This window comes from Mobula hypostoma, chromosome 3, assembly GCF_963921235.1.
Source record: "Mobula hypostoma chromosome 3, sMobHyp1.1, whole genome shotgun sequence".
Lineage (NCBI taxonomy): Eukaryota > Metazoa > Chordata > Chondrichthyes > Myliobatiformes > Myliobatidae > Mobula > Mobula hypostoma.
The window spans coordinates 219,516,222-219,543,810 of NC_086099.1; the positions used below are offsets into that span (position 1 = coordinate 219,516,222).

The following is a 27,589-nucleotide window of genomic DNA, read 5'->3' on the forward strand; positions in this document are numbered from 1 at the left end:
AATGAAACAATTTAACTACTTCAACAAGTTAGAAACAAAGAAGAATTTGAAGAATGCAATCGCCGACAGCATTGTATGAAGGCACTCCACTATGCCTGTGCTGATTTTGTTCACTGCGGATACTGGATGAATGCACTGGACCTGATGCGCCCCAATTAACTGGAATCCACTGTACTTTTAAAAGGTTTTCAGGTATAGCTATACATTACATACATCATAAATTCATATCTCTTTGAAATTGAGAGGTTGGTTACATACCACAGGAAGACTACACAATACAAGAAAGACTTAGAATGAATTTAGAAGTTTGCTTTTTAAGAAAATACTGAATGACAACAGACAGGAAGAACCAAATATCAAGTATGAAGTTAGCACCTTGCTTCAGTCTGAAAAGTGTGGTTTCAAATCTCACTCCGAAAAAATGCACACAGTGCCAATCTAACCAACGCAAAGGTAGTAGCAAGAGCACGCAACTTTATCAAGGGAGTATTCTGATTAAGACTTTAATACTATTGCACATCTTGTTTCTCATTTGCAACTAAACAATCCAATGGTCCCTTTCAAGAGGAAAACAAATGAGATTCTGTACATTATCACTCAGTGTCAAATTACATTGCCAGCAGTTGTATCCATTAACATGACTTTCTTGTGGGCAAATTAGCAGAAACATTTCACAACATTACAACAGTGACCTTGTTTCTCATGTATATAATTAGCTTTGAAGCATACGTTAGAGGAGAGAGAGAAACTGATTCTGTTGCTTAACTGAAATTACACTGTTGAATTTACCACAGAGAGAACTGGTTCTCTGGTAAATTCCACAGTGCAACTTCCATTCAAGTCACACAATCCAAAACTTGCATTGGAGGAACAACACCTTATATTCCGTCTGAGTAGCCTCCAACCTGATGGCATGAACACTGACTTCTCTAACTTCCACTAATGCCCCACCTCCCCCTCGTACGCTATCCGTTATTTATTTATATACACACATTCTTTCTCTCTCCCTCCCTTTTCTCCCTCTGTCCCTCTCACTATACCCCTTGCCCATCCTCTGGGTTTTCCCCCCTCTCCCCCCTTTCCCTCTCCCTGGACCTCCTGTCCCATGATCCTCTCATATCCCTTTTGCCTATCACCTGTCCAGCTCTTGGCTCCATCCCTCCCCCTCCTGTCTTCTCCTATCATTTTGGATCTCCCCCTCTCCCTCCCACTTTCAAATCTCTTACTAGGTCTTCCTTCAGTTAGTCCTGATGAAGGGTCTCGGCCTGAAACGTCGACTGTACCTCTTCCTAGAGATGCTGCCTGGCCTGCTGCGCTCACCAGCAACTTTGATGTGTGTTGCTTGATCTTCCAGCATCTGCAGAATTCCTCGTGTTTACATGATTCATCCCAATCACTTCGTAAGCACTCCCAGCTTGAGCATCTATTCAGCAAATGTTGTAAACATTTGTGCATCTAAAATATCATTAACTGTGCTCTGGGTCAACTTTGGCCATTTATTGCTCTCGTTCTCCAACTAATTCCTGGTCCAGAAACGGCGTCAATTTCAATCTCAACCATCTGAGTTCCCAAACCCCAACATGCCCTATGCCACTCCTCCGACTCCGACCTCTCATACGTTCCAATACTGGCTCCAATTCCTTCTGCTATCCAGGCTGCACCAACTTCCTTCACCCTCTTCATTCCTCACCCAACTTTCAGGAACAGCTTCTTCCACTCCACCATCAGATTTCTGAATGGTCCACAAACAAAACCTTAGAAAACAGATTCTAAAGCACAGTACAGACCCTTCAGCCCACAATGCCAACATTTAACCTACTCTGAGATCAATCAAACCCTTCCCTCCCACACAGCCCTCCATTTTTTCATCTATGTCTCTTAAATGTCCCTGATGTATCTGTCTCTAGCAACCACCTTCCACCCACCCCCACCTCCCCCACCCGACAGCACATTCAATGTACCCACCACTCTGTGTAAAAATAAACCTTACCTTGGACACCCCCGATACATTCTTCCAATCACTGAAAAATTATGCTCTCTCATATTAGCTATTTCTGCCTTAAGAAAAAGGCACTGGCTGTGAACTCTATTGTTGTATCTTATTATCATATTCACCTCTATCAAGTCTCCACCTCTCCACGTTTGTCAACATATACCAATAAGCACAAGATGGATACAATTACAAAGTTTAAAAGGTATGAATAGGAAAGGTTTGTAAGAATCCATAAGATGTAGAAGTAGAAATAGAAACAGGCAAATGGGACTAACTATCTTGGTTGTCACAGAGAAAGGGCCATTTTCTGTGCTCTTCAAGGTAGGCTTACACTGAAGTTTAAATCTTCTCCTTGACCCGAGTTCCTCTCTCAATGCTCCCCCCCCCCCACCCTCGTGGTCTCTGCTGCCTTCTGACTCTGGCTATGTGCTCTTCACATACCACCTTCAAGCTGGTACTCCATCCCCATCCCCACCCCCACCTTATTCTGGTTTCTTTGAACCTTGAACTTGAACCTTTCCAGTCTCGAGAAGCGTCTTGGCCCAAAACATCGAATGTTCATTCCTCTCCATAGATGCTACCCGACCTGCTGCATTTCGAGGGTGTTGTTCTGCATTTCCAGCATCTGCAGAAACTTTTGCAACTATGACACTATAATTGTGGCAACCACCCACATCCGCCAATTGCCACTAACCTATTTTCAGCACACTAAACCTTATGTCACCTGTACTCAATGGCATTCATCACTATTAGGATATATTGAATGCCAGGGACAAGGTAATGGAGCTGGGGGTAAAAGTATTGTTATGTCAATGATAACAAATTGCCATTAGTTATCAAAATGATCTTATGAACCTCCAGCACACTTCAGAAATAAGTGACCTGCACCAGAGTGCAATACATAAAATGAAAAGCACTAGTCCATTGTATAACTTGCTCTAAATGCAGCTAATTAGCTAACCAATACACATAGCAAACGGGCATTGCTATTACAATTCAACATCCATTTACACAAATTGTTTTAACCAGAGTCTACGCTTAATGACAGCAAGAATCGGAAGACATGCATACAAATTCATTGCAATCAGTCTATCACCACATATTAAAAAAACCTAGTCAATATTAGGTGCACAACCACGCATTGACACAATCTGTCAAGATAGTAAATTTCAAACTCTGGTTCTACAATTAATGTGTAGTTTGAGTACTAACACTTTTGCATCAAAAAAAAAGGTCGCTCTTGGGTTGGAGAAGCAACACTGCATAGTCCTGAAGAAAGTTTCGACCCAAAATGTCAACTGTTTACTCTTTTCCATAGATGCTGCCTGGCTTGCTAAGTTCCTCCAGCATCTTGAGTGTGTTACCTCGCATTCCGTCTGAGTAGCCTTCAACCCAACGGCCTGAACATAGATTTCTCTAACTCTGATTTCTGGTGACCCAGCTGCTGGCGTAGTGGCTTCAGTGCCGGACTTCGGGAGGAAAGGTCCCGAGTTCAAATTCAGCCGGTGAACCTGCACGGTTCAAATCCATCCGTGCTGGGTTACGAGCTGGTGATCTCTTTGGAAACTCACCCAGCAGAAGGCAATGGCAAACCACAGCTGTAACTTGCCTCGTATGCGGTTCCCCACTATGTCAGAGAGGCATGGAGGGAAATCGTCTGCTAACCAGAGAAACTCCGGATGCGACGTACCTTTCCTTTCCTAACTTCTGGTAATTTCTGCTCCTCATCCTTCTCTGCTTTTGTGAGCGTTGCATCATCTTTTGTTTTCTTCAGCCCATTTCAGGAGGAACAGTTTTGTATTATCCACCAAGATATTTTGATAAAATTCCTTTTGTAGTTTCCTTAGTGTCTACCAGATTTCTGCATGGTAAGCAAAGAGAACAGGAACCATCTGGCAGCCAACAGGCTTCCAGTGTCATCCAAGTGACTGTATTCCTCCCTTTTCCTACATGAGTGCACTACTTCACCCAAGGCAAAATTCTATTCCCACTGTTACCACAGCCTCCCATTACTTACAATGCCAATAAAAAGAATTTAACCCCTTGGAAGTGCTCAAGTTTTATTGTTTTACAACACTGAATCACAGTGGATTTAATTTGGCTTTTTCTTGATACTGATCAACAGAAAAGACTCTTTCATGTCAAAGTGAAAACAAATTTCTACAAATTAGTCTAAAATTATTACAATTATTAAACACAAAATAATTGTTGCATAATTACTCACCCCCTTCAAGTCAGTATTTACTAGATGCACCTTAGGCAGCAATTACAGCCTTGAATTTTGTGTGGATAGGCCTCCATCAGCTTTGCACATCTGGACACTGCAATTTTCCCTATTCTTCTTTACAAAACTGCTCAAGCTCTGTCAGATTGCAAGGGGATCATGAGTGAATAGCCCTTTTCAAGTCCAGCTACAAATTCTCAATTGGATTGAGGTCTGGACAATGTCCTTGGCTACACTAGGACATTAACTTTGTTGTTTTTAAGCCATTCCTGTATAGCTTTGGCTTTATGCTTGGGGTCATTGTCTTGCTAGAAACAAATCTTCTCCCAAGTTGCAGTACTCTTGCAGACTGCATCAGGTTTTCCTCCAGGATTTCCCTGTATTTTGCTGCACTCATTTTACCTTCTAGCTTCACAAGCCTTCCGGGGCCTGCTGTAGTGAAGTATCCCCACAGCATGATACTGCCACCACCATGCTTCACAGTAGAGATACAAAAAATGCTGGTGAATGCAGCAGGCCAGGAAGAGGTACAGTCGATGTTTCCGGATGGGACCCTTCGTCAGGACTAACTGAAAGAAGAGATAGTAAGAGATTTGAAAGTGAGAGGGGGAGGGGGAGATTCAAAATGATAGGAGAAGACAGGAGGGGAGGGGTGGATCTAAGAGCTGGAAAGTTGATTGGCAAAAGGGACACCAGACTGGGGAAGGGAAAGGATCATGGGACAGGAAGCCTATCCTTGTAAGCGGAACAAGTGTGACACATGCCCTTACACTTCCTCCCTCACTACCATTCAAGGCCCCAGACAGTCCTTCCAGGTGAGGCGACACTTCACCTGTGAATCGGCTGGGGTGATATACTGCGTCCGGTGCTCCCGGTGCGGCCTTCTATATAGTGGCGAGACCCGACGCAGACTGGGAGACCGTTTCGCTGAACACCTACGCTCTGTCCCCCAGAGAAAGCAGGATCTCCCAGTGGCCACACATTTTAACTCCACGTCCCATTCCTATTCTGATATGTTGATCCACAGCCTCCTCTACTGTCAAGATGAAACCACACTCAGGTTGGAGGAACAGCACCTTATATTTCATCTGGGTAGCTTCCAACCTGATGGCATAAATATTGACTTCTCTAACTTCCATTAATGCCCTTCCTCCCCTTCACACCCCATCCCTTGTTTGTTTGTTTATTTACTTAATAAATAAAAAAAATATATCCCCCCCCCACTCTCTCTCTCTTTTTTCTCCCTCTGTCCCTCTCACTATAACTCCTTGCCTGCTCTCCACCCTCCGGGCTCCCCTCCCCCCTTCTCTCTCTCCCCAGGCTTCCCATCCCATGATCCTCTCCCTTTTCCAGTCTGGTATCCCTTTTGCCAATCAACTTTCCAGCTCTTAGATCCAGCTCTTAGATCCATCCCTCCCCCTCCTGTCTTCTCCTATCATTTCAGATCTCCCCATCCCCCTCTCAAATCTCTTACTATCTCTTCTTTCAGTTCATCCTGACGAAGGGTCCCAGCCCGAAACGTCGACTGTACCTCTTCCTATAGATGCTGCCTGGCCTGCTGCATTCCATCAGCATTTTTTGTGTGTGTTGCTTGAAATTCCAGCATCTGCAGATTTCCTCGTGTTCACAGTAGAGGTGGTGTGTTTTTGATGATGTGCAATGTTTGGCTTACACTGAACATAGCATTTAATCTGATGGCCAAAAAGCTCAATGTTGTTTTCATCAGAACCTGCTTTTAGCTGGCTTCAGGGTCTCCCACCTGCCTTCTGAAAAACTCTAGCCAAGATTTCATGTGAGTTTTTTGTTCAACAGTGGTTTTCTCTTTGCCACTCTCCCGTGATGCTGTGACTGGTGAAGCACCCGGGCAACAGTTGTTGTATACACAGTCTCTCCCTTCTCAGCCACTGAAGCCTGTAACTCCTCCGGAGTTGTCATAGGTCTCTTGGCAGCCTCCCTCACTAGTCCCCTTCTTATATGGTCACTCAATTTTTGAGGATGGCCTGCTCTAGTCAGATTCATAGCTGTGCCATATTCTTTCTGATTTAACTGTACTCCAAAGGATATTCAGTGACTTGGAAATATTCTTGTATCCATCTCCTGACTTGTGCTTTTCAATAACCTTTCACGGAGTTGCTTGGCGTGTTCTTTTGTCTTCATGGTTTAGTTTGCCAGGATACTGACTCACCAGCAGTTGGACCTTCTTGATACCTGTGTATTTTTACTACAATCAATTGAAACACCTTGACTGCACATGGTGTTCTCCTTTTAACTAATTACGTGGCTTCTAAAACCAATTGGCTGCACCAGTGATGATTTGGTGTGTCATATTAAAGGGGGTGAATAGTTATGCAATTATTTTATGCTTTATATTTGTAATTAAACACTAACACAAAAGACTTTTTCTGTTGATCAGAGTCAAAAAAGCCAAATTAAATCCACTGTGATTCAATGTTGTGAAACAATAAAACATGAAAACTTCCAAGGGGGATGAATACTTTTTATAGGCACTGTAAATCTGCCCACAAGTTTGGGCTCCTTACAGCAGCAGCTGAACATTTCTGTGATCCCTTTGCAATTACTGGGTTTTCTGCATTCATCGCTCATAATCTACTGAAACTAATAACACACAAACAACTGTACTACTTCTTGTCAATACTGAGTACACCTTTTAAACAATCACTGTCTAGGTTCAAAAACACACATGAACCTCCGGGGTAATGCATTCCACAAAAGCTACTTGGAGTCAGGGGTTCCAATCAATGAGATGAAATTGGAGGTGTGGGTTGTAGAGGTGACCTACCCGATAAAAAAGAGACACAAAGTCAGGTTACTGACAGAGCCTATTCTTCTCAAGAAAGATTTGTTTATGAGGACTATGCCGCAACCAAAACAATTTTCTGAGGACCTTAGAAGAACTGTAGAGATGCACGAAGCTGGAAAAGGCTACAAAAGCATTTCTAAAGACCTGCGTGTTCATCAGTCCATAGTAAGAGAAATTGTCTACAAATAGACGACTACTACTACTACGTCGACTCAGGCCTAGGGGGCCGGCGTCAGGCACGATGACGGACTCTACACTTCTCCCTCTCCCTCAGTGTGTTCAGTTCATCTGCATTAGCAGAGGAAATTCAGTACTGTTGCTGCTCTCCCCAAGAGATCACACCAAGAGCACAAGGTGCAATACTGCAAGAGGTGAAAAAGAACCCAACAGTAACAGCAAAAGACCTGCAGAAAGTCTCTGTTCATGTGTCGACTATAAGAAAAACTGAGGGAGCTCGGGCTTTACTCTTTGAAGAGAAGGAGGATGAGAGGAGACATGATAGAGGTATACAAGATAATGAGGGGAATAGATAGGGTGGATAGCCAGCGCCCCTTCCCCAGGGCACCACTGCTCAATACAAGAGGACATGGCTTTAAGGTAAGGGGTGGGAAGTTCAAGGGGGATATTAGAGGAAGGTTTTTTACTCAGAGAGTGGTTGGTGCATGGAATGCACTGCCTGAGTCAGTGGTGGAGGCAGATACACTAGTGAAGTTTAAGAGACTACTGGACAGGTATATGGAGAAATTTAAGTTGGGGGTTTATATGGGAGGCAGGGTTTGAGGGTCGGCACAACATTGTGGGCCAAAGGGCCTGTACTGTGCTGTACTATTCTATGTTCTATGTTCTACTAGCATGTTCATGGAAGGACAGTGAAGGAAACCACTGCTCTCCAAAACAAAAACATTGCTGCACATCTCAAGTTTGCAAAAGACTATCTGGATGTTCCACAATGCTTCTCAGACAATTTTCTGTGGACAGATGAGACAAAAGTTGAACTTTTTGGCAGAAATGCATATTGCCATGTTTGGAGGAAAAAGGGCACTGCACACCAACACCAAAACCTCATCTTAGCAAGGTAAAAGAAACATCATGGTTTGGGGTTGCTTTGCTTGGACAGCTTGCAACTGTTGAGGGAACAATGAATTGAAAATTGCTTCAAAACATTTTACAGGTGAATGTCAGGATAGCAGTCCATCACCTGAAACTTAATAGAAGTAGGATGATGCACAAGACAATGATCTAAAAGACAAGAGTAAATTCACAACAGAATGGTTTAAACAGAAGAAAATCTGTGTTTTGGAATGGCCAAATCAAAGTCCTGACCTTAACCCAGAAGAAATGCTGTGGTATGATCTGAAGAGGGCTGTTTGTGCAAGGTATCTCAGAAATATTGATGAACTGAAAGTTTTATATGGAAAAATGGTCTAAAATTCCTCCTTGCTGCTGTGCAAGTCTAATCAGCAGTTACAGGAAATGTTTGGTGGAGGTTATTGCTGCTAAAGAAAGTTCTACCAGTTTTTAAATACAAGGCTCCACATACTTTTTCCAGCCTGGACTGTGAATGATTAAACAATGTGTTCAATAAAGACATGAAAAGTACAATTTTTTGTGTTATTATTTTAGGCAAATTTGTGTTTGTCTATTATTGTGACTTAGGTGAAGATCACACCACATTATGTGTAATTAATGCAGAAAGCCAGATAATTGCAAAGGATTCACAAACTTTTTCTTGCAACTGTTTATCACCATATATAGCCCTGAGATTCATTTTTGTTCGGGCATACGCAATAAATCTGTAATAGAATAATAACCATAACAGAACAATGAACGACCACCCCAACTTGGGCATTCAACCAATGCACAAAAGATAACAAACTGCAAACACAAAAAGAAGAAATAATAATGAACAAGTAACAAACATCAAAAGCATGAGATGATGAGTTACTGAAAGTGAGTCCACAGGTTGTGGGAACATTTCAATGATGAAGTGAAGTTGAGTGACGATTTCCCTTTTGGTTCAAGAGGCTGATGGTTACGGGGCAATAATTATTCCTGAACCTGGTGGTGTGAGCCCCCCTAGCTCCTGCACCCTCTTCCCGATGGCAGCAGCCACGCTCAAGGCACAGAGATAATCATTACCACACACAACTCCAAAAAAAGACACACTGGCAGCAGTACCATTAGGATACACATCTATCTTCTACTTGAGCAGAACCAATACCTTCAATCAGAACGGCCTGTCGAAAATTCTCCTCAAATTTGGCTGCCCAAGTTCATTTCCATCTGACTGTTAACTCCAGAACCAGCGACAGGTTCAATTCCCACCGCTGCTGTATGTTCTCCCATTGATCATGTGGGTTTTCTCCCACTGCCCAAAGACCTACCAACTAGTAGGTCGTTTGGTGTTGTAAATTGCCCCGTGATTAGGCTAGTGCTAAATTGGGGCTGCTGGGCGCGCTGGTTCCACACTGCATCTCAATAACACACACAACAGAGACTACTAGACAGGTATATGGAGGAATTTAAGGTGGGGGTTATATGGGAGGCAGGGTTTAAGGGTCGGCACAACATAGTGGGCTGAAGGGCCTGTACTGTGCTGTACTATTCTATGTTCCACATGGCCATACACGCCTACAGAACAGAGATGAGGAGGAATTTAGCCAGATAATGGTGAACCTGTGGAACTCATTGCTGATGGCTGTGGAGACCAAGTCACTGGGTATATTTAAAGCTGAGGTTGCTAAGTTCTTGATTGGTAAGGGCGTCAAAAGCTACAGGGAGAATGGGTTTGAGAAGGAAAATAAATCAGCCATGATCGCATGGTGAGCAGACTTGATGGGCTGAATGGTCTGTGTTCCTATGTCTTATGGTCTTAATGGGAAGCTAATCAACCTTGAGCAACTAAACAATGGTAAACCAATCTCATCGTAAAGATGCAATTTGCAGACAATACACACAAAACTGTGCATTGTACAAGATTTCAACAAGCTGTAGTTATCACTTCTAATAAAGCATTTGAGAAAATGGGCTTGACTTGTCAGGAAAATGGGCTTGACTTGTCAGGAAAAGGTCCTCTATCAATCTACCCCTACTACACCATGCAACCATCCAACAATATATGTTCACGTTAGGACTCTGGAAAACTTGCACCACTTCCCATAAGTTAGCGGCCACCTCTTGATAACAGTAGATACTGAAGATAAAATTTGCCACTGCCATGTGATGGGACAGCCTTTGATCAATAGTGAAAAAGCAAACTTGAAGGTTAAAATCTCAGACCTTGGCACAAAAAGAGATTAAAGATTATTACCTTTGTTTATCACATGTACACATACAGTGAAATGACCTGTTTTGCGTCAAAGGCCAACACAGTCCAAGGATGTGCTGGAGGAAGCTGACAAGTGTTGCTGCCTCTGCCACGAAAACATCATGCACACAACTTATCCGCATGTCTTTGGAATGTGGGAGGAAACTGGAGCACCCGGAGGAAGTCCACAGGGTTATGGGAAGAATGTACAAATTTCCTCACAGACAGCAGCAGGAACTGAACCCCGATATTCTGATCACCAGTGCTGTAAAGTGTTACGCTAACCGCTAGGCTACTGAGCTGCCCTCAGTACTGACTGACCAGTCACTAGTGATCCTGCCTTCTTACATGCCTGACACTTGGAAAATCGACAGCAGGCTTCATGGCATTAGGACAATACCACTGAAGTGCCTATGCAAAGTCCTTCCCATTCACTGAAGGGTCACTGAACCACAATGTATTCTCTTCCAGGAGAATATCCCCAACATTGAGGTCCTAGTTACAACTCAGTAGCCACACTTGGTAAATAATGCTGTTTGTTTGCCCAACATGAACCTTGAAAAAGACATTCAGATCTAAGCTCTGATTGCTGGACTTTTAACTGAAGCCGGGATGAGAGAGCATACAAGTCCCCTCCTAACTTTTCTGCATTGGCTTCCTGTATTTTTTGTTAAAAGAGTTGATTTTAAAGCTCTCTTACTTGTTTTTTGAAGTTCTTAATGGCCTGGAAGAGCATTTGATAGATCTGGGACTGTATTCATTAGAATTCAGAACAATGAGGGGAAACTTCATTGAAACCTATCAAATGGTGAAAAGCCTTGATAGAGTGGATGTGAAGAGGATGTTTCCTGTGGTGGGAGGGTCTAAGACCAAAGGGCACAGCCTAAGAGAGATGAGGAGTTTCTTTAGTCAGAGAACAGTGATGCTGTGGAATTTGTTGCCACAGGCCGCTGTGAAGGTCAAGTATATTTAAGGGTATATTTAAGGCAAAGCAGCAGACCACCTCTAAACTATCTGCACCTTTAAGGAAGGCTGGGAACTAAAGGCTCGTCACCCCAACGTCCAGTGGCAGGCAAGTTATTAAAGGAGATTCCAAGAGATAGGGTTCTATATACATTTAGAAAGGCAAAGACTGATTGGGGATAGTCAGCTTGTGGAAGGGAAATCATGGCTTACAAATTTGATGAAGTTTTTTTTTTACTTGGGGACCATAAAGAGAGAAGGTAGTGCAGTAGACATTGTCTATTTGGACTTTAGCAAGATACTGCAGGGTAGGTTGTGAGATCACATGGAATCAAGTGCAATCGAGCTAACCAAATACAACACTGGCCTGGTAACAGGAGACAGAGGATGATGCTTCTTCCCACAACTACAGTTCTGTGACCACTGAGGTCGTAATCTTAGATAACCTTCTTCACTATCCACTACACCATAAATTTTGGCGCCATCTTCAAACCTACTAACTGCATGAACATCATCATCCAAAGCATTCAGATTTTAATCAATCTGCAAGTTTCATAAGACACTACTGCGATCATTTCAAAAAACAACATAAAGCCTTATTTGGTGGTGCACTGGATGGGGAGCGAGGGCTAAGATAACTAGACAGAAGTACAGCATCGCTTGTTTTGTTATCCAATTTAGTTTTTTTTTGCATACCATACTTTAAATCTTAAGTAAACATTATTATCAAATTTGATATTTTCAGAAAAACCGATTCAAAGCTAGCACATGAAAAGATATAAAAGGGGAAATGAAGGCAATAGAAAGATTTCACTATGTGGGATCTTTTGAAACTGCCAGCTGAAACCCCAGTGGAACACTACTAATATTTACTTTGCAAACCACAGATAGCTGCTACTTCGACCACAATATGCAAATATTTTCCCCATCGCCTATTTCTCTTGTCTCAGCCTCGTAACTGAAGAAAGTCAGCTAACACATACAAAATGCTGGAGGAGTTCAGCAGGTCAGACAGCATCAATGAAAAAGAATAAATCGCTGATGATTTAGGCCGAGACCCTTCTTCAGGACCGTTCGTTAATTTCTACAGATGCTGCCTGACCTGCTGAGTTCCTCCAACATCTTGTATGTTTTACTCTGGACTTCTAGCATCTGCAGAATCTCCCATTTATGAAAGTCAGCTAAAGACACTCCCCCCCCCCCACCCCCACTTGGGTTTTGCACTTCAAATATCATCAATACAATCTAGAGAAGACAATCCAATTTGCTGGATTTAGGAAGTCACTGGCAGTAAACTGAGCTTCAAACATTTGTCAAAATGCAGTAACATGGCATCAGTTATTTTATGCATTCTGCTGCTTAATGGAGCATATCCAGCTCTAAAACTAATAAATTAAAATACTAACGGCTACAGGAAGCTAACCAAGCCCACCCCGTTGGCCTGACCTCTTCTAGGAGCTTATATAGAGTTGCAATGAACAAAGCCACAGCCCTTATGGCCTACATTTTGAACCAGAGATGAATAGTGTTTGCTCATTACACGTGTACCTGCCTGGAGATTTAATGAAGTCAGGAGTTGGCTATGGCACAGTTTCCTCCTCATGGAATTTGGGCTCTGTGTAAACTGTGTTTGTGAAGATGTTTCAAGCAGTGTCAAAGCAGGACATGCACTTTTCAAACACTTAAGAGCATAAGACATAGGAGCAGAATTAGGCCATTCAGACCATTGAGTTTGCAGGGAGACCACAATCAAAATTTACATGTTAAGACTTTCTGAGAAATGAATAAAAAAACTTAATTGAATTTCACTGAAGAATGACTTTTTAATGACCAAGACTGTTTGCAGTACTGTAATTAAAAGCATTCTGACTTGTTGCATCCTAGCCTGGTGTGGAGGGTCCAATGCACAGGGTTGCAAGTACCGTAGCTGCAGAAGGTTGCAGGACCCAGCCAGCTCCATCACAAGGATAACCCTCCCCACCAGAGGATATCCACAAGAAGGCAGCATCCATCAGTAAGGACCCTCACCTTACAGGATATGCCCTCTTTTCATTGCCACCATCGGGTAGGTAGAACAGAAGCCTTAAGACACACACTCAACAATTCAGCAACAGCTTCTTCCCATCCACCATCAGATGGTCCAAGAACACTATCTCATTATTCCTCTTTGTGAGAGCATTGCTTATTTTTGTTAGGTATGGCAATTTTACATCTTTGCACTGTACTGCTGCCGTAAAACAAGTCTCACATGACACAAAATGTTGGAGGAACTCAGCAACATCTAGGGAAAAGAGTACACTCGACATTTTAGCAAAACCCTTCAGCAGGCCGGGTGAAGGGTTTCAGCACAAAACCTCGACTGTACTCTTTTCCATAGATGCTGCCTGACTTGCCAAGTTCCTCCAGCATTTTGTGTGTATTGCTTGGATTGCAGATTTTTTCTTGTTTTGAGATCTCACGTGATCCAAGTCAGTGATAATAGTTCTGATTCTGGGACCAGCCTGAACTTCTTGGGCAAACAAAATCCAACCCTTTGAGTCATTTGATTATGTACTGGAAACAATACAGCCCACGGAAGAGCAGGGCAACTCAGACAGCAAATAGAGATGCTGCTGTCCGACTTATGGTCCTTCTAGTAGGACGGTGGCGTGCTCAATCACAGCAGCTTCTACGGGGTCATTCAAAGGTGTTAATGTATTTTGCAGACATTTATGGACTCAGGATTTGGACTTCTTTTGTCATGTGTGACTGTATTTTACTGATATCTTATATGTGCTTGTGCTATGAATGACTGTTAGTGGTGTTTTGCACCGTGACCTCGGAGTAATGCTGTTTCATTTGCCTGTATTCATGGGAATTTATTTATGGTTGAATGACAAACTTGAACTTGAACAGTTCACCCCTTACTGCTAATTCTATTTGTCTACATTTGGCCCATATACATCGACATATGGATCTAATGCGTCACGACAGTGTAGCAGTTAATGCAACGCTTTAAAGCGCACCAGCAATAAGATCAGGGTACGACTCCCGCCACTGTCTCTGAGGGGATTGTACATTCTCCCTGTGACCACATGGGTTTCCTCCGAGTGCTCCAGTTTCCTCCCACATTCCAAAGACGTACATGATAGGATTAACACGTTGTAGGTAAGCACCATTAGCACAGGAAGCTTGGAGACACCTGCGAGCTGTCCCCAGCACATCCTCGATACAAGCAATGCATTTCAATACGTTCTGGAATAGCACACACAAAATGCTAGGGGAACTCAGCAGGTCAGACAGCAACTATGGATAGGAATAGAGTCAACATTTCAGGCCAAGGCCCTTTAGACAGACCTAATGAAGATATCTCGGCCTGAAATGTTAACTCTTTATTCCTTTGTATTGATGCTGCCAGACCTTCTGAGTTCCTCTAGCATTTTGTGTGTGTTACTCTGTATCTCCAGCATCTGCAGAATCTCTTGTTTTTCACTGTATGTTTCGATGTTTTGTTGTACACTGTGACAAACAGAGCTAATCTTTAATCTACCTTCCTATACAAGCGCACATCCAAATGCCTCCACCACTTCCTCTGGCAGCTCATATCATAAACCCACTGTCCTCTTCTGTGGAAAAAGTTGCCCCTTTAAATTTCAACCCCCCCCAACTAAAGGAATAACCCCCAGTTATGCCTTTTAGGTTTTGGGACCAGCTGGTGAAGGAAGTCATTGAAATAAAACTACAGAAAAAGAATTTTAACAAAGACAAAGTCTCAATCTAAGTACCAACCGCAATTGGATTGTAAACAAGGTGGGACAGCTGAATCCTGATTGGATGAAGACTAACCAATCAGGAAGGACAGATGGGGGGGGTTATATATACCACCGGACTAGACATGCTGAGACATCATCTCTGATGAAGATAGCAGAGTTTGTCATTGAAACACCAGTTGAAGTCAATAACTGTACACGGCTAGAAGCCCCCAAAAGGAGCTTATTGATGGTAACCTCCAATTATAAACTCCCCTATGACCAGATAGGACCAAAAAGAGGAAAAGAGGGCAAATAAAAGGAGCAATCTGTGGCAATGGGTTCACACAACATTTTAATGCAATGGGCAGGCATAATGTCATCATTGTTTCTCAGCCACGGGTAAGGTAGAATGTCACCTACATTAAACACATATGCCAAAAGCAGGAAGGCAAGATTTTTAATCATTTGCAAACCCAATTTTAAAGATAATACAAGTACAATCTTCACTGATTTTTAAAACAGTGTGTAGGCACGGATATTACAGCAGGAAAGAGTTCGAGCGTGCTTAGCGTGGTTCAATTTTTATGAAACAGTTAAAGACGTCAGTAATAACACACACCCAATTATCATCATGTTTTTAAGATTTGCAAGATCCAACAAAAGCCAGTCAGTCTGCTAATATTGGTTTAAAATTTTAAGAAGCGTTAACTTACTGAAATCACAAGGCAGTTTTTGCAGGTGACAGAAAAGGCAGGTCCATGGAAAAGAGTATACAGTCGCTATTTTGGAACAGAACTCTTCATCCTGTCTCAGCACAAAATGCTGACTGCTCTTTTCCATAGATGCTGCTTGGCCTGCTGTGTTCCTCCAGCACTTTGTGTGTGTTGCTTTGAATTTCCAGCATTTGCTGATATTCTCGTGTTAGAGGGACCAGAACACTGACCACCTCCCCCATAGACCTGTTTCCTCCTCCTAGCCAGGTCCAAAGCCACCAATATCTCAACGTAAGAGGCCTCCTCACCTTCACAGAGTACAGACATTTATTACTTCAAGCTAGGCAACCAGGTAAAAAGTAGAACCTGTACAACTAACCCTCACCAATTGACTTCTAGCAGTGACTACAGTTCAACTGTCATTCAACCAGTCACATGAATTCAGCCAAACAAAATAGCGTTCCTCTGGAACCAAAGTGTGAAACTCAGTTCCAACAGTCACAGCCCATAGAGCAGAGAGACATATGGTCACAAACTAATAATACAGCCCAAGTCCCTGAGTGTCATGGCCTGCAGATTGATGGCCCATGGATGCTGTCATGGAGTTTCTGCAAGAACAAGTGTGCAGCACTGCTCTTCACAAGCTAGTGCAGCCAACTGCAATCCAGCCCATTTTCCATCGAGCGAGCACTGCAGGGGCCCGCTCCTACCCGGCACGGACCCCAGCTCTCTCCCACACTGCCTCTGGCCCCTCCTCCTCTGGGCAGCTGCAACAGGCAACCCCGCAGCATGAGGGCCTGGTCCGCACAACAACCGAGACAACTTAGCTCCCGCGCCAACAGTCTCGCCAATGAATAATGGTACCATTGATACCAACGCGAGGGTGGTGAAGCTGTAGACCTCATTGCCGGAGACAGATGTGGAGGCCAAATCATCTGGTATGTTTAAAAGAGGTTGACAGGTTCTTGATTAGTAAAGGTGCCAAAAGTTACAGGTAGAAAGCAGAAGAATGGGGTTGAACCGAATAATAAATCAGTCATGATAGAATGGCAAACTTGATGGGCGGAATGGCCTAAATCTGCTGCTTTATCTTACGGTCACATGGCGTAAACCATGAAAGAATCTGAAATTACACAGCACCTTTCATGACTTACAGTATGTCCCAAAGTACTTCAGAGGCGATCGCATTCTCTTAAGGTACATTTACCAGGTCATTTGTGCACATCAAGGGATCACAAACAGCAAAGCAGTAAAAAGCCAGATAATCTATTTTTGGAACAGGCAACGAGAGATAAATGTTATCCAATACAGAAGCAGCCAGACATTTTCCCCTTTGAACATGGCTACGGGATTTTCTGCATTCATGAATGACAATGACAAGAGTTCAGCAAAACATCTCAACCAAAAGAACAGTTTTGACTTGAACTTCTACTTCGGTGTTTCACGGAGGATGGATCTGGAACCTTGGTGAGTTTTCCACTCTTTCCCTGCCAAGACACCAACTATATCACTGTAAGTACTGCCCATTCTCAACAGGTTATTCGTCACAGGCCAGAAATCAAGCCTTCTGAACGTCTCTTTGAAATTTTTGCTCAAATAGGTGACAGATGTTTAAATACACAAGCCAATTTAAAGAACACTGTGCAGTTCAGGTTTGCCCTGCATACCATTCATGCAAATTAATTTATTACAACAGTACACAGAGGGAGTAAAAGGTAGAACAATAACAAAGTAGAATGTGCTACAGTTGCAGAGAAAATGCAATGCAAGTAGACAACAGACAATAGGTGCAGGAGTAGGCCATTCAGCCCTTTGAGCCAGCACCACCATTCACTGTGATCATGGCTGATCATCCACAATCAGTATCCTTTACCTGCCTGCTCCCCATATCCCTTCACTCCGCTATCTTTAAGAGCTCTACCTAACTCTTTCTTGAAAGAATCCAGAGAATTGGCCTCTACTGCCTTCTGAGGCAGAGCATTCCACAGATCCACAACCCTCTGTGTGAAAAAGTTTTTCCTTAACTCTGTTCTAAATTATCTACCCCTTATTCTTAAACTGTGGCCTCTGGTTCTGGACTCCCGCAACATCGGGAACGTGTTTCCTGCCCCTAGCTTGTCCAATCCCCTAATAATCTTATATGTTTCAATCAGATCCCCTCTCAGCTTTCTAAATTCCAGTGTATACAACCCGAGTTGCTCCAATCTTTCAACATATGACAGTCCCGCCATCCCGGGAATTAACCTTGTAAACCTACGCTGCACTCCCTCAATAGCTAGAATGTCCTTCCTTAAATTTGGCGACCAAAACTGCACACAATACTCCAGGTGTGGTCTCACCAGGGCCCTGTACAACTGCAGAAGGACCTCTTTGCTCCTATACTCAATTCCCCTTGTTATGAAGGCCAGCATGCCATTAGCTTTCTTCACTGCCTGCTGTACCTGCATGCTTACTTTCAGTGACTGATGAACAAGGACACCTAGATCTCGTTGTACTTCCCCTTTTCCTAACTTGACACCATTTAGATAGTAATCTGCCTTCCTGTTCTTGCCACCAAAGTGGATAACCTCACATTTATCCACATTAAACTGCATCTGCCCACTCACCCAACCTGTCCTAGTCACCCTGCATTCTCACATCATCCTCCTTATATTTCACACTGCCACCCAGCTTTGTGTCATCTGCAAATTTGCTAATGCTATTTTTAATCCCTTCATCTAAATCATTAATGTATATTGTAAATAGCTGCAGTCCCAGCACTGAGCCTTGTGGTACCCCACTAGTCACTGCCTGCCATTCAGGCAGACAAATAAAGTGCAAGGGCCATGGCCAGGTTGATTGTGAGATCTTTTTGTGCATCAGAAGTCTGTTTGAAACTGGAATTGAGTTTATTATTGTAACATTTACCAAGATAAAGAAAAAAGCTCATGCTGTTATACAGATCAAGTGGTTGCAACAGTACATTGAGTACAAGGTAAAACAATAACAGAGGACCGAATAAAGTGTCCCAGTGACAGAGAAAGTGCAGTGCAGGTAGTCAATAAGGTCAGCACGAGGCAGATTGTGAGGTCAAGAGTCTATTTTAGTATACTAGGAAACTGTTTAATAGTTGTATAACAGAGGGGTAGAGGCCGTCCTTGAGCTTGGTGATACATGCTTTCAGGCTCTTATCTTCTGCCCGATAGAAGGGTAGAGAAAAGAGAATGTCCACAGTGAGTGGAGACTTTGATTTTGCTTTACAGAGGCAGCGGGAAGTGTAGACAGAGTCCATAGGAAGAAGGCTGTTTTTTGTGAACTGACCTTGCCTCAAATTAGAATGGACACCCAGCTAACAAGCAAGATGCAACACAGAGCACAGCTCCTCAATCCACTGGGTAACTCTCACCCTTGCCGGTGCACCAAAAAAATACCAACTGCTGCTCAGGATCCTTCAGCCAACATTCCCTGCCTGTGGGTTCGGCAAGATCACAAGATTTACCTTGTAAATTCATGCTGGTACTTACGCACATTTTACTTCAATCCAATCTTTAACCTCCAACTTAAATTCTTGTATAAACACGAGAAAATCTGCAGATGCTAGAAATCTGAAGTAACACACACAAAGTGCTGGAGGAACTCAGCAAGCCGGGCAGCATCTATAGAAAAGAGTAAACAGTCGACATTCTGAGCTGAGACCCTTCTTCCGGACTGAGAAGGGAGATGCCAGATTAAAAAGGTGTTTGGGATGGGGGGGGGGGGTGGTGAGAAAAGAGGCTAGCTGGAAAGTGATGGGTGAAGCCAGGTGGGTGGGAAAGATCAAGGGCTGGAGAAGAAAGAATCTGATAGGAGACGAGACTGGACCATAGAAGAAAGGGGAGGAGGAGGGGATCCAGGGGAAAGTGACAGGAAGGTGAGAAAAAGTGAAAGGTCAGAGTGGGGAATAGAGGAAGGGGAGTGGGGGGAATTTTGTTCACTGGAAATCGATATTCATGCCATCAGATTGGAGGGCACCCAGATGGAATACACTGTTCATTTTTTACATAATTGTTTATTCTTTATAATTGTTAAATGTTGTTTTTTGTTGCAGGTTGCATCCTGACTAACACGCCACAGCAAATTTCTAATAATGTTAATCCTTGAGCAACAAAGGATGGCAGTGCCTCGCCACAACCCTTTACTAAATGGCATTCATTTGCTTTCTGAACAGGAGTAAAGACAGGAATGGAAAGATTCACAGTGGTGCAGCTGTGCATCAACGGTGGGTGACCTCAGCCTTCTACAAGGAGTTGGCACAATCTTCCTGCGACCACATCAGTTTCCTGCGGATGCTCCAGTAACAACCACATGCCAAAAAGATGAGAGCATTGGTAGGTTAACTGGCCTCTATATTTTGCCCCAAGTGCATAGACAAGTAGCAGAATCTGTGGGCGTCTGAGTTGGCGTGGACTTAGTGGAACAAAGGGACTGGTTCTGTGCTGTATGACATTCTATACTGACACAGAGGACGAAAATAGCAATAGCATGGATCAACAGCCATTTTATTGTGAAGTCAGAAATTAAATACAATCCTTCCGAAATCAAAATTAAAATTTATAACTAACATTTTTTTTTTAAATCTTGTGCTTTACCTTACCAAGAGCTTTTGATAAAATTAGTGCCAGCTTGGCAATTTAAATTCAAGCAAATATATAAACATGGAACTAAAATGAAAAAGTTAGTCTCAATAATGGTATCCATGAAACCACCAACCCATCATTAAATCTAAGCTGGCTCCTGTCAATTTTATCCAGCCAGGCTTGGGTGTAATTGCTGATTCTTAACTGCCCTCTTCAGATCTTGGGCAACTGTGGATGGAAATAAGGGCTAGGCATCCGTTCTGGTGAAAAAGAGGGAAGAAAAGGAACAAAAGAGGAAGAGAATAGAGAACAAGAGAGAAAAAGAAACATAAATCTAAAGATGGATAGGCAAGTAGGATCACAATACCACAACATGCTCAATTTGCAAGAATTAGGAGCTAAAATCCACAGTTAATAGATAAGCTTTATTAATCACATGCACATTGAAGCATACAGTGAAATGTGTCCTTTACATCAACGACCAAGGATATACAGGGGCAGCCCGCAAGTGTTGCCATGCTTCCGGCAACAACACAGCATACCAGCAAATTACTAACACTAACCCATACGTCTTTAGAATGTGGAAGGAAACTGGAGCACCCAGAGCAAACCCACGCAGTCACAGGGAGAATGTACAAACTCCTTACTGACAGCAGGGAGAATCAAATCCAAATTGCTAGCTCTGTAAAGCACTACGCTACCACCCCACCTCTAAAGATAATTATTGTAGTGCTCTGGTCTATAAACAGAAAATGATCCTTTGGTTTTCTACTTCAGCAAGAAAAGCTCAAACCCACAAGTAATGTCAGATTACGCCCAAAATGCTCAGCCTTTAAATTCCTTGGTGTTATTACTTCAGAGGACCAGTACTGGACCCAGCACACAATTGCAATTATGAAGAAAGCATGACAGTGCTTCGGAGTTTGTGGAGATTTGGGATGACACCTAATACTTATATAGAGATGTCCAGTAGAGAGTACACTGACTGACTACATCACAAGCTGGTATGGAGACACCAATGCCCTTGAATGGAAAATGCTACAAAAGGTAGATCTGGCCCAGTCCATCGCATCTACATGAAACACTGTTGCAGGAAAGTAGTATCCATCATCAGGGACCCCCACCACCCAGGACATGCTCTCTTCTCGCTCCAACCATCAGGAAGAAGGTACAGGAACCATAGGACTCATACCACCAGGTTCAGGAACAGTTGCTACCACTCAACCATTAGGCTCTTGAACCAGTGGGGATAACTTCACTCACCCCACCATTGAACTGTTCTCACAACCTATGGACTCACTTTCAAGGACCCTTCATCTAATTTTCTCAATGTTTATTGCTTATTTATCTATTTGTTTATTTCTTTTTGTACTTGCAGAGTTTGTTTTTTTTTGCACACTGGTTGAATGCCGAAGTTGGAGCGGTCTTTCTTTGATTCTGTTATGGTTATTATTCTATGTCTGCCTGTCTGCAAGAAAATGAATCTCAGGGTTATATATGTGACATATATGTACTTTGATGATGAATTTACTTTAAAAATTTGAATGTTTGATAACTGCAGTGCTGAGTGTTAAGTGGGTCAGGTTAATTTTTGCACTGGAAACAATGTTAAGAAATGTGCCCTTCCTTTCAAGCATCAACTGGCCACCTCTGGCAGAGTCAGCAAGTCCAAAGCAAGTTAGCAGATCCTTCAGGATCAAAGATGAGCAACAGCAGATTCAGTACCACCAGCAAGGACCCTGACCATCCAGACCATGCTCTCTTCTCTCTGCTGCCATTGAAGAGGTGTACAGGAGCCTAGGGCCCACACCACCAGGTTCAGGAACAGTTATTACTCTTCAACCATCAGGCTCCTGAACCAGCGTGGATAATTTTATTCATCTAACACTGACATGACTCCACAACCTACAAACTAATTTTCAAGGACTCGACAGCTCAGGTTCTTAGCATTATTTATTTACTTATTTATTATTATTTTTATTTGCAGTTTTTCTTCATCTGTACATAAGTTGTTTGTCAGTCTTTGATTGTAGTTTTTCACTGATTCTATTGTATTTCTTTATTCTATTGTGAATGCCTGCAAAAAATGAATCTTAAAGTAATATATAATGACATATATATACTTTAATAATATATTTACTTTGAACTTTGACATCCCACAAAGAGTTATAGTAATGACATTCTAACTACTGGCCTATTGGAATTAGGCAGATTAAATGGCTCAGCATGGACTAGATGGGCTGAAGGGCCTGTTCCTGCGCTGTACTTTTCTATGCCTCCATGACTCTATTCCCAGTTACTCAAAGACGCAATTTTATCTCTAACATCTTCCACTTCTCATCAGATCAATAATCCGGATGATTTTTTTTTTCTGGATGCTATCCTAGCCTGTGAAATATTTCTACAATATTCTCTATTTTTATTTCATTTTTTAAAAAATCATCTTTTGCCTTCTTTGTGTTTTGACAACATAGCTGGCTGGGCACTCTCCAGTATAATTGCTCTGGTCATTACCCAATATGCACCTGTCATTCTGTAGAGACATTCACTTAAGACGATCAAGTATGCTCCCTACTCCTGCGGTCTTTGCTGTAATTCAACACCGAGAACACTGGGAAGGTCACCAAAATCTCTGGAAAGGTATCGTTTTCTTCATTCACAGCATGTGGTTGCAGTAACATTTAATGCCTATTGATAACCTCCCTTGACATTTATAACTATTTCAGGGGACAGGTGAGAGTCAACCATGTGTAGGCTGGGTGTCAAATACAATCCAGATAAGGGCTATAAATTTAACCCCCCAAAAGACAGGAACTCAACAGATGATTGATTGGTAACAACTCAGTCTTCCTGCTATTGGAAAGGTTTAAGTACTCCAGGTTTATTTAATTCAATGACTACAAATTGCCCAGCTGCAACAAGGTAATTTCAAGTAAACTCCTTACAGACAGCGGTGGAATTAAACACCCCAAGAAATTAGGGTTTCTGTTCCTGGCTGAGTGCTCCATCTTCTCCAGTTAGATTGTAGAGGATAGAAAAACAGACAACAAACTTGCTGAGAGCTTCAAAAAAAAACAATTGCCTTGATCCCAGATAGTAAAATCCAGCTTTAAATTAATTGTTCTCAAGAGGAAAAAGTAAAATTTGACTTTTATTTCTGGCCAAGTTCAGTATTGGCACAGTTTGTAGAACACCGGTTAGCAAAAGGATGTGGGCTGCAGACAGTGAAGGAGTGAGGATTTAACAGGACTGGATCAATAATAGTTATGGGCAGAGTTTTGTGTGCGGCTCTTGATGCCCCATGAGAGGGAGAACGTGGATGCTTTGGAGAGGATTCAGAAGTCAAGTCAAATTTATTATCATTTAACTACATACATGTATATTACGTATGTAACCATATAACATATATAGAAACAAGACAACATTTCGACAAAAAGATTTACTAGGATGGACAAACTTGAGTTGCTTTACCCTAGAGCACTAGAGGCTAAGGGGAGACTGGACAGAAAGTTTATAAGAACTAGAGCAGAGAAAAATGAGGGAAATTTGATAAGAGGTATACAAAATTATAAGACATAGGTCATTTGGCTCATCACGTCTTCTCCCCCCATTTGATTATGGCTGATTGATTTCCGTCTGAAACCCATTTTCCTGCCTTCTCCCCATAACCTTCATACACTGACTTATCAACCTTAAACTTAAATTTACCCAATAACCTGGCCTCAACAGCTGTCTGTGGCAATGAATTCCACAGATTCACTACCATCTAGCTAAAAAAAAAAAAAACCCCTCATCTCCCTTCTAAACCCTCTATTCTGAGGTTGTGCCCTCTGGTCCTAGACTCCCCCACCAGTGGAAACGTCCTCTCCATATCCACCTGAGATAGCGCCAATTGCTACCGATAGGGCAAATGCAAGTAGGCTTTTCCATTGAGGTTGAGTGCAACTACAATCACAGGTCATGGTGAAGGGTGAAAGGACAAATGTTTACAGACAACATGAGAGGGTACTTCTTTACTGAGAGGGTGGTGAATGTGTTGGAACAAACTGCCAGCGGAAGTGGTGGACGTCAGCACGATCTGTACAGGTACAGTGGGTAGTGAGTCCATATGTCACTACTACAGGGCGTGACGACCCTGCCTTACACGAGTCCCGGGCTCAGCTGGCTCCATCTGACGGTACCCGGTATGGGCCCCTATCCAGGGTTACGGATCCCACTGCCTTGTCGGTATTTTCGGGAGAAGAGAAGGCCAAGGAGTAAACCCTACACAAATCAGGAGTGGAGCCCCTAAGGTGGTTAGGATGACGTATCACGTCACCTCCAGCAGCTCCTGCAGCCAAGCTGATGCCAAATGTACTGCTTCGGATTCCTTTGGACCACATCCGCGAGGCCGAGAGGGGGATCTTGAGGTCTGGGCAGCCCAGGATCTCCATATTCATCGCCCAGGTCTGCGCCCCGGGGCGCATCCATTGTCTACTTTGACAGAGCGAGAAGTATAGATACAGTGGCATGCAAAAGTTTGGGCACCCCTGGTCAAAATTTCTGTTACTGTGAATAGTTAAGTGAGTAGAAGATGAACTGACCTCCAAAAGTCATAAAGTTACAGATGAAACATTCTTTTCAACATTTTAAGCAAGATTAGTGTATTATTTTTGTTTTATACAATTTTAGAGTGATAAAAAAGGAAAGGGGCACCATGCAAAAGTTTGGGCACCCCAAGAGATTTGAGCTCTCAGATAACTTTAACAAGGTTTCAGACCTTAACTAGCTATTAGGACTATGGCTTGTTCACAGTCATCGTTAGGAAAGGCCAGGTGATGCAAATTTCAAAGCTTTATAAATATCCTGACTCCTCAAACCTTGTCCCAACAATCAGCAGCCATGGGATCCTCTAAACAGCTGCCTAGCACTCTGAAAATTAAAATAAATGATGCACACAAAGCAGGAGAAGGCTATAAGAAGATAGCAAAGCGTTTTCAGGTAGACGTTTCCTCAGTAGGTAATGTAATTAAGAAATGGCAGTTAACAGGAACGGTGGAGGTCAAGTTGAGGTCTGGAAGACCAAGAAAACTTTCCGAGAGAACAGCTTGTAGGATTGCTAGAAAGGCAAATCAAAGCCCCCGTTTGACTGCAAAAGACCTTCAGGACGATTTAGCAGACTCTGGAGTGGTGGTGCACTGTTCTACTGTGCAGCGACACCTGCACAAATATGACCTTCATGGAAGAGTCATCAGAAGAAAACCTTTCCTGCGTCCTCACCACAAAATTCAGCGTCAGAAGTTTGCATAGGAACATCTAAACAAGCCTGATGCATTTTGGAAACAAGTCCTGTGGACTGATGAAGTTAAAATAGAACTTTTTAGCCACAATCAGCAAAGGTATGTTTGGAGAAAAAAGGGTGCAGAATTTCATGAAAAGAACACCTCTCCAACTGTTAAGCACAGGGGTGGATCAATCGTGCTTTGGGCTTGTGTTGCAGCCAGTGGCACAGGGAACATTTCACTGGTAGAGGGAAGAATTAATTCAATTAAATATCAGCAAATTCTGGAAGCAAGCATCACACCGTCTGTAAAAAAAAAGCTGAAGATGAAAAGAGGATGGCTTCTACAACAGGATAATGATCCTATACACACCTCAAAATCCACAATGGACTACCTCAAGAGGCGCAAGCTGAAGGTTTTGCCATGGCCCTCACCGTCCCCTGACCTAAACATCATCGAAAATCTGTGGATAGACCTCAAAAGAGCAGTGCTTACAAGATGGCCCAAGAATCTCACAGAACTAGAAGCCTTTTGCAAGGAAGAATGGGCGAAAATCCCCCAAACAAGAATTGAAAGACTCTTAGCTGGCAACAGAAAGCGTTTACAAGCTGTGACACTTGCCAAACGGGGTGTTACTAAGTACTGACCATGCAGGGTGCCCAAACTTTTGCTTCCGGCCCTTTTCCTTTTTTGTTATTTTGAAACCGTAGAAGATGGAAATAAAAAAGTAATCTTGCTTAAAATATTAAAGAAATGTGTCATTTTTAACTTCATGCCTTTTGGAAATCAGGTCATCTTTTACTCGTTTAGCTATTCACAGTAACAGAAATTTTGACCAAAGGTGCCCAAACTTTTGCATGCCACTGTACATGTATGGTATGAGTATTGGTGGGGTGGGGTGGGGTGGGGTGGGGTGGGGTGGGGTGGGGTGGGGTGGGGTGTGTGGTGGGGTGGGGTGTGTGGTGGGGTGGTGCTATGGTCTGGGTGCCGGTCAATGGGTCTAAGCAGAATAACAGTTCAGCACAGACCATTGCGCTGTAATATTCTATGACTCTAAATAGACAGTCAGAATCTTCCCCCAGCCAACAGTAGAAATGTCAAGATATTACAATGCATAATTTAAAAGGAAAAAGGGGGAAGTTTAACGGAGATGTGCCAGCAAGCTTTTTTTTTAACTTTACAGAGTGGAATGGGTTGCCAAGGACAGTGGTGGAAGCTGATGCAACAGGGCACATGCTATGCAAGGAATATAGGGAGGGAGATGAAGTGCAAGTAGAAAGGATTAGCATCGTGCTTGGTTCAGACATTGGGCCAAAGGGACCGTAGCTATATTGCTCGACATTCTGAGTCACAGTCTAGAAACTTGGGAGACAAGTGATATGTGCTGTGCAGTGCAGTACTCAGGGAATGAATTTTGTCAGAAATGCCAATGACATATACATCGGTAGGAAAGAAAGCTATGAAGAGGACATTATGTACCTACAAACTGATAAAGGCTACAGATCAAGTGAATGGGAAAGGTTCTAACAAGTTCAGATTCAGGTTTATTTAAGATTCAAGGTTGTTGAATGTCAATTCCAGTACACAAGTGTAAAGCAGAATGAAATCATTGTTATTCCAGATCCGATGTAGCACAAAAAAAACCCCAATAAATATACTGCTTTAATATTTTTGTTCTGGCATCTTCCCCCTTCCTTCTCAGTCCTGAAGAAGGATCTCAGTCCAAAATGTTGACTGTTTATTCATTTCCATAGGTGCTGTCTGATCTGCTGAGTTCCTCCAGCATTTTGTGTGTTTTGTTATAAACAAATAGATTGATAATAAAGTGAAGCTAGGCACAGGAGTGTCTGTACACAAGGTGCCTGACAGGAAATGATAAAGTAGTGGTGGCTGGGGGTATGGAGTGGTGGGTTTGTGAGTGGAGGTGTTGATCAGCCTTACTGCTTGGAGAGCAACTGTTTTTGAGTCTGGTGGCCCTGGC

At 42.8% G+C, this 27,589-nt stretch overlaps 1 protein-coding gene across 7 annotated transcripts in view; it reads right to left on the reverse strand.

The window, feature by feature from the left end:
• zbtb47b (zinc finger and BTB domain containing 47b) overlaps positions 1-27,589 on the reverse strand; it is a 296,884-nt gene that overhangs the window by 152,805 nt on the left and 116,490 nt on the right. The window contains exon 1 of one of the 7 annotated variants that reach the window (XM_063044537.1): positions 2,475-3,094. The exons of the other annotated variants lie outside the window; for them this stretch is intronic. Within the exon in view, the coding sequence (XP_062900607.1) occupies positions 2,475-2,555 (81 nt within the window). The 5' untranslated portion in view covers positions 2,556-3,094. Of the gene's footprint in view, positions 1-2,474; positions 3,095-27,589 lie in introns of those variants that run through there. 7 annotated transcript variants of the gene reach the window in all.